Genomic DNA, 12202 nt, shown 5'->3' on the forward strand with positions numbered 1-12202 from the left:
ATCATAGTAATTATGCATAGTTGCTCTTTAAGGTTGGTATGTAGAGTCACAGTTGCAATACACAACTGTGAAACCAACAGTGTTAACAATACTAACTTACTACATCTCTTCAATTCTGTCATTTTTTTATAAGCAACGGTTCAGCTTATCTTGATATAGTTTTAATTAATTCTCCAATTGCAAAAAATCTGAAATACCATTCTTCTTCAGCACCTGCATTATTTGACCCTAGTTTTGACAATTTTGTGCAAAGCATTAACTCCTGAAGAAACTCTTAGTAATCAGTGCAATTGATAATTCCTTAGAAATAACCAAACTCTTAACTTATTTTAGAGGAACTACTGAAGAAACTTTTATGCTCTTTGTTTTCTATAAAGGTATACATTTAATTCACTTAATTTTAGCTGTGAAAACGAGTCTCATCAAGTAATAATTTGTACCTTTGTGCTCTATATGCAGTTCTATTTAATATTTTAGAAGTTACTTTTTATTTCTCATATTCCTCTTTTAAATTCCAGTCAATTTAGATTTTAAAATTCTCATTGCTGACTTAGGAAGATCCATGTAACAAACTGAAACAGCTGGTGAGACTACTGATCTGTTTTCTGCCTCAAGACTTGAGAAAGCTTCCGTTCCTGCTGGAAGAATAGCTCAAGTGCTCTTGAAGCCATTCCAGCTAAAATCAGTGCTGTTTTGCTTTAGTATTTAGGATTAGAATGGGCTTCTTGAGGCAACATCCTGAACTGTCCCAATTTAATCAAAAGTTGTTTGTTATCAATTTGATGTCTATCTTTTCTCTTAATCTGACTTGGGGAAAAAAAAAAACACAAAACACAAAAAATCATGTTTAGTTATCAACAGAATTTATGTCATTCACAAACCATCAGGGAAGAACTCTCAAGCCTAAAACCAATGTCTTAGTTGACCTACCTTCATTTTTGTCAGCATCCAACAAATTCTGAAACTCTGTATGAAATATTTCCAGGTGTTTTTCAATAAGTACTTGCTCACATTTCCGTGCTAATTCATCTTGTGTGCTCTCATGGAGATATACTTGAACTCTACGCTGTTCTTCAAGAAGGCGAGCTTCAGCCTACAGGAAAGAAAGATGGGCATGAAACCTGTATGGAAGGCAAAGATCCAATATAGTAGAAAACAGATTTCTAGATTAATTTACTAAACAGACAACAAACAAAAAACACCAAATCTCTCATGAATGCAGTACTATGGTACCTACCCTCACTGTAAGCATTATTTTTCTGAGAATTGCAACGTGATCCCTCCCACACTACACTATATACATATGGAATCAATGTCAATGTTGATGATAACATCATATACTGTTGAAAAGGTGGAGAATCACAATAAAATTGTCCTTCCCTTATGATTCTGATTAAGAAGTTTTCAGATGGGAATACGTTGTCAGACAAAGAGAAAGCCACTGACATGCAATGCTTGCAGTTTCAGCATCATCAAGATCTCCAGCTACAGTGTGTGCCTGCGCAAAACTACAAGGCACAAAACTAGAATTTAACTCTACATCCGTTATAAACTTACCTGAATGTTCTCATATACATTCTTAAACAGAAAAGCTTCTTAATCTACAATTACTTTAAACTGTATCAGTATTTGATTTAGCACATGAAATACTACATATGCATATCTTTCTGGAAAAACAAAATTAAGTGTCATTTGAGAAACACTACTTTATTCAAAAATGTAAAACTGAATGTTTTTTATGTAACAATGACCTCTACTTTGTTAAAGTGTTAAAGATTGCCTTTATAAGCCATGTGTAAGAGTAATACACTATTAGGGATAAGGTACATATGATTATTTAAATTAATGTCACCAAGACACTATTTATCCCCAATCAGAATTCAATGCACAGTGCTTCCATGGGAAAGTCAAGTGTACTAATAACAAATTACTTTTCCTAGTTTATACTTCCAACAGATGACTTAAGATGCTCTTACTGCCAGGATGACACGTGACTGATTGACAACTTGCAACTTTTCACATCAGTCTTACTAATTTTCATAGCAGAAATGAATTGTATCAGTACGTGAGTAATAATTATGGAGAGTACTATTCGGTTCCAGGCATTTAAGTGGCATGCATGATTAACACCCATACAGAAAAAAATAAGACAAATATTGTAAGACAGGTTCATGTAAGTCAAAAAAATATGTTAAGAACTCCTGACACAGTAAGAAAAACTGAAGAACAAACCTATCTGAATTTTAAATAAATAAATAGTTGCAGTAGACCACATAGACCAGATAAATCAGTCAAGACAATTTATTCCAGTAAATATTTATTTTTTTTAGCTTAAAAAGAAACTTTTAGCTTCAGTCATTCCACTTTCTGGGAGGTCATATTCCTTTTTTTGTTTTGTTTTGTTTTTGTTTTTTATCATTTTGCAAGCTTTTACCATTTTTGCTAGCTCCAGTTAAAATGCTCCAATGACACTTACTGCAGTCATCTTGAGTTTCACCAGTTAAATCCCAAATCAGTTTAAAGAAGACACTAAGATAGACAAAATGTCTTATACGTACATACAATATACAATACACACACACACCCCATATATTAGCATACAACTGATCAGACTTGCAAGGCTACACACTTCCTTGGTTAAGGATTCCCTTACCTTCCAATAGCTTTCTATACATTTTCAGCATCAACTAAAAAGCAAACATTAAGCTTCAAGCAAAGCAAGTTGCTCTTCCGTGCACTTCTCAAGTTTTTAAGATCGCATGAGGTACTACTAAGTTTGTTGAGTTTGTTGTACTTGCCAATAATCCCTAGTTCTTGAAATAGTAATGACCTTCAGACAGCTTTTTACTGTCTGGAATCCTGGCTGAGCCATTCATTCATGTTATGAATGACTAAAATTCCCTTACTGTTGTTTTTTTTTTTAAATTGACACCCATAACTCAGAAAATAAAAAAGATTGTTAGAGAATGAAAGTAAAGACAAATTGAAAGAGAAGTGTCAAAAATAATGAATTCAACATCAACAAATGTGAATATAGAAATGCCTGAGAACAACTGATGCCAGGCAACTCTCCCCATGCACTGAAAATGGGATTTGTTATGTTGTGTTATAATCATATGTTTCTTCTGTGGCAAAGAGCTGCACAAAGATATCACAAGAGACGTGACTGTTACGTGTACCTGCACACTGCATATTCAAAAAGCTGTTTGTTAATTAAAGAAAAAAAATAAATTCAGAAAACAATAAAATGTACTAAATATATATACACATACATTTTTCAAATTCACTAAGACTGACCCAATAACCAGGCAGGAAATACAATTTGTTTATCCAGGTTGCTCTTAATCACCCTGTTTGGGAGTGATTAAGAAACCAAACCAGAGTGACCAAGAAGAGACCAAGGATTCAAACCCTGCTTCTGTTTATCAGAATGACTACGTAGAGTTCACTAAATGAAAATATTCTGAAAGAATGAATGCTGATTAATGATCTACTTCCTCTCTGGAGGCCAACTTGCTCAGGAAGAGATTCCAATAATGTGCTAACACACAAAGTTCCTGGTACAGGAATAGCAAACTTGGAGATCTAAAGCAAAATGATTATTCTGGTGTCAAATCCTCAAGTTTAACAGAAATCTGTATTTATTTCAACTTCCTTTTCTGTTTTGCCGGTTAATAAGGTTTCAAATTTTTGTTTTACTTAACAGAAATCACTAAGGAGGCAAACTTCAGACCAGATAAATAAGTAAAACATAGAAGCATATCACCTTAGGGAAAAGAGCTGAATTGTTTTGCTTCTGTAAAGTAATTGTCATTTAAGAAACTGGTAACAAAAGTCAAAAACATAATATTGCTTTACCTCTAACCAGAAAATAACCACAAAGTCATTTAATAACCCACCTTCTTCATATACTCTGTGACTGGGTTCTGTTGCAAAAATTCAGTACTTTCTCGTGTATAAAATCTCTCTGTGTCAGCAAGAAACTGTGATTCAAATGATTCTTTATAAACTGTTAGTGTAGGTCCTTTTGCAAATGCATCATCTTCATTCAGTCCCAGCTCCACTACAAAAAAAAGAGCAAATATTACTAAAATTGTCTTTATTAAATGGCCCTTTGCAAGTAAACAGGTAGTCTCCTTCTAAGAGACATGAACATAATCAACTGGGACAGTATAAGCATCACTTTTTTTTTTTTTTTTTTAAGTATATATTTATAGCATTTAAAAACAGCACAAGGACATGAGAAACTCCACTCTCAAAATATAGTTAAAATCCCCCCTTCCGTATTTTCCCTCTTAACAGTTACACGTTATATGCATACTTATTTTTAGTTATGAAACTGGTCGTTAATCTGCATGGCAAAATTCTCAACTTCATGCAAATGGGAAAAAAATAATCCCACTCAGCTCTGTAAACTGTTACACTTTCACCCTTCCGTTTTTTCTCTAAAACTGATTATATGCAAACAACATTATAATTTTTGCTTTCAAACTTTACAAATATTTTATTATTAACTGTAAATATGCATCCAGTGTCTCTACATACATGAAGTTAAACTTCGTATTACTGTACTTATTTTACTCTAAAATGATATTAACTGAACATCCAAGGAGAATAGACAGGAGTCTACTTCTGAGTTCTGATAGGGGATTATCACCACTATTTTTAAAAAAAGAAAATAATTAAACCTTAAAGATATCTCATTTACCATAAGATTGTACAACTCCACTTATCAGCCTGGTATTGATAGTTTCACCATTTCTTTCCTTTTCAATCAGTTTCAACACAGCATTTGTTACCTTAGAAAACAAGGATTAAAAGCAAGTCAAATACAGAAAAAACTGCTGGTAGGTCCAGAAGGGTATTTAATCAGGAATGTATTCTTATGTTAAAAAGCAGTCAAGATCCTTGAGAACAAAATTTAAGGATACCTGAATATATAAAATTTCTACAGACATCACTGAGAGTATGCTACACCTGTAAATTCTACAGTACAATTACAGTACAATTAGTGGTGAGCTAAAAGAGGGTACGAATGTGCTTAGGCTTTTTTTTGTTCCCTTTTATTTACTTCAAATGTTTGTTTTTTGTTCTTTTTTTTTTTTTAATTCAAAAAGCACCTAAAGCAAACTTCTGTTTGCTTTATACCTGAAATATAAGAAAACATCACAATAAGAGTTAACTAACGACCCGTTCTTTAAAAGAAAGCTATTGATCATACTGATGGATACCATGGTATAACTACTGCACCTTTATACTGAAATATAACTAATGCTTTCATAATACAGTATATCTTTTCATCATAAAGTACTAATAAATAAGAGTGAAATATACACAAACACAGTATTTCATTGTGATAGACTCATCTTGCTTTGTATTGTACTGATTCACAAATTTAAAATATATGGTTGACTTGAATCTCCCAGGCATCGGAGTAAGTTAAAAGATCCATAGTAACATGAGATCAAAATCTGGATCAAAATCTCAGATTTGTCACTATCTGTTCTCACAAAATCCTGACTTTCTCAAACATTAAGACATCACTGTCAGTATGTACTCCTGCCTGTCCTGCAAACATTAGGAGTTGTTACTTCATTTATGGCTACCTTCATTAAAGAATGCCAAGGATCCTCTAAGCAAAGAAATAATGAAACAGCGTTGATATCAAAGTTCAACTACTAAAAATAAATAAATGAAATTGAGGCAAGGTTAATTCCCTCAAGATATTTTATCTTAACATCACAAGAAAGGAGCAGAAATCTGTTTTGTTTTCTGGGACTTTTTTATGCCCCTAGTTCTCCTTGGAGCAGTCACTAAGAATATATAAAATTAACTATCTAAAATAATGCTATAGTTACACAATCTGTACACACACATATGTATATAAATATACCTGCTTATTTAATGGCCTGAATAAGCAGTCTCTCCAGGTCACCAAGGCAAGCTAGAGGAAGGGAGGTGAAAGACAGAGTTAAAGAAAAGTACTTGTACACACACAGAGTGTAATTCTTTAAGGAAAATTGATATAGTACACTAAGTAATCAGAACTTATTTTTACAATTATGTTCTGGCACACAAATTTCTCATGCAATAAAACTGTTTCACAGTAAAATTACCTTTTGCTTTATTGCTAGCCCTACTTAAGGTAGAGTTACCTAAGGTGTCCCCTTTTCTGACAGTGATCCACTGCCAGCTCTGAAAAACAACAAACCTCGCATATTACTTTGACATTATACTGCTTTTTCTGTTAATGATTTTCAGGCTGGCACAATCCCTTAGACTAGTGAAAGGCAGAACAGTGGAGAGGGAGCTAAGTAAGAATATCAACTGTTTTTCTACCCTACATAAAGTTATTTTAGTGAAGCAGTAAAACAACGCATCTTTCCTAATGCCCACCAGCAAGGACAATACTTATCCATTATAAAAAAATATACTTCAGCAGAAAATCTGCACCTCAGATAACTGTGTTCTTCTCTTGTTATATTTGAAAAAAAAATTAAAAAATCAAGATCACATATCAATCTTCCAGACTGATACTACAAACCAAATGTTGTCTGAATCTTGACAGTTTGAATGCTAAAAGATTTGTAGAGATGCATTGAAGTTAACAGAAAAAGGCAATTCACTTCCTGGTCTTGTATTTGAAACACTTGACTGAATTTTAAGTGGAAAGAGAAGGCTATGTAGATACATAAAGATAACAGTACAAGCAGCAAATATCAAGGGACAGCTCTTGTCAGATTGATACTGGTTGTCCCAATAGGTACCAGGTGGATTATACATCCTCAGGTTTAGACTCAAACTTTTACTATATAGTGGTGTGAGGAATAAGGTAAGAGGTGCAATTTCTTTCAACAAATTCTATGATGCCTACTTCAAAACTTCTGTAAACGTCCTACAAATAGCAAGTTTCAAGAAGTGATTTGTAGGATGAGAGTGCAAATAAGACAGGCGAAATGGACAAATCACTCACTTCAAAATGCTACCTACCGAATATATTTCATATATTCCTTTACGACCTTCATCGCACTCACGACGAACCCAATGTCGATTGAGGTAGGCACATATCCCATTCAGTACTTTGCTTGAAAACCTATAATCTTCCCACTGTTGAGTATAGAATTTCAGCACACTCTCATCCATCAAATCTTCACCATCCTAAAAAAAACAAACAGAAGTTTGCTTGTTTTACTACTACAATACTACTAAAAATTAGTAGTATTTTTAATAAAAAGTAGTATTTAAGGTAAAAAGACATAAGGGTATACAATAAATGTATGCCATGAAATATATTTATAGGAAACATAGGGCTAATACTTTTACAATAAAAAAAGTTAAACCAAAACAATAATCAAACAAAAACCACTAAAATATTAAAAGGAAAGTATAGACAAAGACCCTTTCCTCTGAAAGAGAGAGATGGTTCTATATTAGAAACAGACAACTACACTGATGAGTGTGCTAGGGAGACGGACAAGTACTATGTAGAAATTCAGGTATCTTTCCAAACTGGACCAGTACACTTTGAATTGACATGGAAATAAAACCCTGAGACACCTTCATGCAGCCATGTAAATTAATTACAAGGTAGACTTCAAGACTAAGAATTGTTTTACTGTTGCTCAAAAACTAAAATCCTAAAAATCAAAAGCATGGTTCCTTAATGCTTTTCCAAAAACAGATAGGAAAATTTTCTCTTACAATGTAGCCCATTGCTCTACTAGTAATATATCAATTATAATAAATTAAGGTCTACCATCAAGCATTTTCAACAATACAGGCAACCATTTTTTCAGCACTACTAATATGCTGGTTAACAGGTTAGAAAGTCTGGCTATACTTGTTCAAGTTACAGGACAATTTAAGATGACATGTAATGTTACTTTTATAACACATGCACACAAACCCCTTTGGCAGGAAAAGGGGGAAAAAAAGCTTATGTCGAGGTAAAGCCTACAATACCTTCTAATGTTTAATGGAATGCTTGAGATGAAAGCAGATTTCAAGATCATCCAATTTACTTCCAACGATTGCACACAGTTATGTTGGTACAAGTTTTTCCTCAAGTCAGCCCATATTACTATAAACAACAATTGATCTAACATTCCATCTTACCTTAAGAAGATTTGTCAAGTAGTTCTTCAGAAATTCTTTTAGGCGTTTGTACAACTCCAAACCCACAAACTGAGCACCTCCAGGTGTTTGGCCCTTTTTTGATTTAGAAGGAGGTACTCCAGCTCCACGTGCTTGATTAGACTGGTGTACACTAGTACAGTAGTTATAAACGTGACTGACAAGGAAGTTAAGGAATATGTATGTGTGAGCACAGGACATTAAGAATACAATAAAAAAAATCAAGTCAATTTAAAGAAACTACTTTTATATTACTGTAAATGACTTCACCATATATTACATTAACTCATATATTACTCATAACTCATATAACTCATATATTACATATATTACATTATATAACTCATATATTACATTAACTCATAAAATAAAATCAAAGCTAAGAAAAATAATTTTAAGCAGAACTATCTTAGCAGAAGTGTACACTGTGGACTGCACGGCAAATACTGATACAAACATTTAATATACCTAACAAGACCACCAACAAAATGAAGTAATGGAATTTTCTGAGAAGGTTGTTTTTAAGGTTTGAATTGAATTTATCTGATGCATTATAATGGCTTTCTAAAAATACATAAGCTTTCATATGAACAGGAAGAAATTTCAACACTTTCCTCAACATAAAGAGAACTTTGTGATGAGATTCACCAAAACCCAATTTACAGCTAGAAGTGTAACTGAACTATCTGCTTGCAATATTTTTTCCTCTCATATCAGTACAACCTGGAAGACTTATTGTTTCTGTTAGCAAGACATTTCAAGAGAACATTCTGTTTTCTGGAAGAAAAAACAACAACGAAAACAAACATTCAAATACTCATAATTCTTCCAAAGTTGTAAGTGGAAGTCACATTGCTTGAAACACTTCATGTAAGAAAGCATCCTAAAAGAAACTGCACTCCACAAACAAAGGAAAAAGCTAGGTCAGTAACAATGAATGCAACTGGACATTGATGATGTAACAACAAAAGTGATTACTCACTCAACAAACAATTTGTCAACAAGAAGAAAGGTACCGAGCAGTGATGCTTCTACTGATAGTCTAAGATCAGGCTTTTGAGTCACATATCTCGTTAGAGCAATGTTGCAGTAAGTGATCTAAAAGGTCTAATTTGGCTGTAACTTGTGTTTTAACTAATGGGTCAAGCTTTAACCACTAGACAGGCTTTGCCCATGGTATGTCACACATTAGGAAATTAGTATATTGCCAAGATTTGGCTTTTTCGTTCCCTTCTGAAAGACCAGCACAATAAAATGAAAGAAATCACTGATTAAATACCAAGGGCATTAGAAACACAATCCATTACAGTCATTATAACAGACTTGCTTCTGGTATTTAAACAGTAAAGCTCAAGCAGAAAAACTTCTGAAAAATACTCAGTTACCTCCTTTGCAATTTAAGAAATATTTCACAAACAATCTTACACTGGGTTTTCAGCTTCAGAGTGTACTCTACACCACAAGGAAAGAGATTCATGTGTTTTGTTGTTGTTGTTGTTTTTGATGAATTTCAAAGGAAAAGTCTATTTCAATCCTACATGTATACTCACATGCTTGCTTAGAAAGTCATCTTATTCTGCCCAAAACTATAATGCTCTTTGCCAAAAGTTAACCATTTTGGAAAATGTATATTATAACCTCAGTCGTTACCTGTTACCTCTTCTAGGTGCCAAGTAATGATAGCAAACAGTCTGAAACCTTTATTTGCGCTTAGTAACTGAAGCTTTATCAGCTTCCTAATCTCTTATCAGCCACTTATTACCTGAACATTATCGATTTCTTTCGGCTCCTAGCTACTTGTTTGTTCAACTTTCCTGGCACTGTCACTACTTGTATCATTTAGACTTCGATTTCAGAATTCCCCATTTAAGTGAGCAATGTTATACAGTACAACAAATTTTCTCTGGGTACAAAACTTTTCCCTCCCACAAAGAAGAAAAAAAGCAGGGCTTATCTCACAGTTTAACTTTAAAATATTTAACTTAAGGTGCTCTGGATTATGTAATGTCCCTCCATAATGATGCAAGGAATTTAGAGTTTTGATTTATAAATACTGAGCTTAGAGTTTTGCCTCCTCCTTCTCCTAGCTCTCCTAACCCAAGTGGCTTTAATCAAGCCTAAAAATACAAGGAGCCCAGATGGTGAGTAATTCTTACATTTTTTGTGAATACAGCCTGATGATAATAATACTCTTTCTGCTCTTCTCCAACAATCATCCCAACAGCCTTCAGAAAAATAAGAGACCAACACTAGAAGACATAAGCCTTTTTTCAGCCCTACACATTTTACTGTTAAATCCAGGACTTCCTGTAAAGTAAACGCTGAGAAAGATTTTGCAATCTTTTGTCCATTCCTTACAGTAATCATCTCAGAGATGAAGTAAAAATATACCAGTAGTAGCCACCTTTACTTGTAGTTCCAGCTTCAGTCTCACTAGCCAAAGTGTCCAAGATGGCACTTTCCAAATACTCTACTTTAGTTGTTCTGCGCAAGTCAAAATGAAGTTATAGTTTGTCTGTGCAGAAGGCAGTTTGTAAGTGCAAACAACTCTTCGACATATTATGCATAAAAGAAAACTTAGGCTTTGTTTACAATCTGCACCTCCGTCTGGTAAAGCCAGCCACTGACAGAAAGACTGACATATGCAAAACAAAATCAGAGATGTGCTGCCTGCAGCAAAGTACATGCCAGTCCATCTGAGAATCACAAGAAGAATGGTATAAAAATATTTCTTGGTTGCAGAAAGCAAAGTAATCCCCTTCAACTGCCTTGTACTTTGGAAGTCAAGTACATACCAAATGTCTATTACGAAACATTTCTGTGGATGTTTTCACAGTTCTGCATAGTGATTCACATATTACGACAATCAGAGAAATTAATTTATCAATAGTTTACACTACAGTGAAGTTGCATTGCACCCAAACCTTCTGACTTCTAAACTTCAAGGTTGGTTCAGCAAGCAGACAAACCATCTTAAGGATTAGATGAATCTTTATGTCATCTTTATAGTGAAAGAGGAATTAGATTTATGTATCTAAATTAAGGTTTGAGGTAGGAGACGAAAAGCAAGTTTGTAAATTTATTCAGTATTGTGTAAGTTGAGATGAAAAATCTTTCAAAACTTTATTCTTCTCTAAAATGTGATTCAAGAAGCATTCAAAGACTAAAATTAATTTTACCATCTTTGTCTTCAATACAATTTACGCTGCTTTTAAAACAACCTTTACTCAGTTTCTGAAGCAGAGCAGCTACCATTTCATAATGAATTCATGGCTTTGTACAACATACCTACTGAAGGAAACAATCCTGACAAACAAAATGCACCTGGAAGGCTTAATATCCATCCTTGCCACCTACTTTTCTAGTAGGACAGGAGTTCATGCAGACAGTCAGTGTGGATTTGAGGAAGCGACTGCCATGACAACTAACCATTTTTCCTTTTCCCAGATCATATGCTGAGAGGTTCTAAATTTCTGTGTCAGCACAGGGGAAATGAAACAGTCTCTCAGTAGTACTGAATAAACTTTTTGAACAAGTACACCATGAAAACAGTAAGCTTGAGAGTGCTATGGTCACCTCTAAACTAACCCCTTCTCCAGAAAAGTACCAAAATACTTCATGAGGCATTTTTTCCTCAAGGAGCAAATGCAGACAAAATATGGAAGACAAGTATCAATTTTGTAATTCTATACAACAGGAAAACACTCAGACTTTACACCAATGGATGTGAATTACTTAGTTTCATGAGTTTCTAATTTTAAACATATAAAGAAAGCTGTGCTTCTGAGCTAATAACTGATTCCCCTTTCAGTAGCACAGCTGGGTCCCCACAGTTCTCCCATATTGCTATGAAAATAGCATAGCTGGAGTACAGATATGTAAAAATAAAAGGAAGTGAAAGGGAAGCAGAAATAATATAATTTAGCACAAAGCTACATTATTGATGGCAGAGAAACAACCGCAAAGCTTTTACAACAAGAAGACAAATCCAAACTACCTTCTAACCAGAGTTTTTGTTATTGATTTCAGTCTCTTTATAATGAGGATAAAGCATAAATTTGCTATTTTA

The 12202-nt window shown here is 33.9% G+C and overlaps 1 protein-coding gene across 1 annotated transcript in view; it reads right to left on the reverse strand.

Annotated features, from left to right (window-relative positions):
• Nucleotides 1–12202, reverse strand: part of CUL1 (cullin 1) — a 50202-nt gene that overhangs the window by 16912 nt on the left and 21088 nt on the right. The window contains exons 3-8 of the mRNA XM_032182644.1: nucleotides 8116–8290; nucleotides 6991–7158; nucleotides 5894–5944; nucleotides 4709–4799; nucleotides 3900–4063; nucleotides 931–1093 (exon numbers count right to left, since the gene is read on the reverse strand). Of these exons, the coding sequence (XP_032038535.1) occupies nucleotides 931–1093; nucleotides 3900–4063; nucleotides 4709–4799; nucleotides 5894–5944; nucleotides 6991–7158; nucleotides 8116–8290 (812 nt within the window). The remainder of the gene's footprint in view (nucleotides 1–930; nucleotides 1094–3899; nucleotides 4064–4708; nucleotides 4800–5893; nucleotides 5945–6990; nucleotides 7159–8115; nucleotides 8291–12202) is intronic.

Source organism: Aythya fuligula, chromosome 2 (genome assembly GCF_009819795.1).
Source record: "Aythya fuligula isolate bAytFul2 chromosome 2, bAytFul2.pri, whole genome shotgun sequence".
In the NCBI taxonomy this organism is placed as follows: domain Eukaryota; kingdom Metazoa; phylum Chordata; class Aves; order Anseriformes; family Anatidae; genus Aythya; species Aythya fuligula.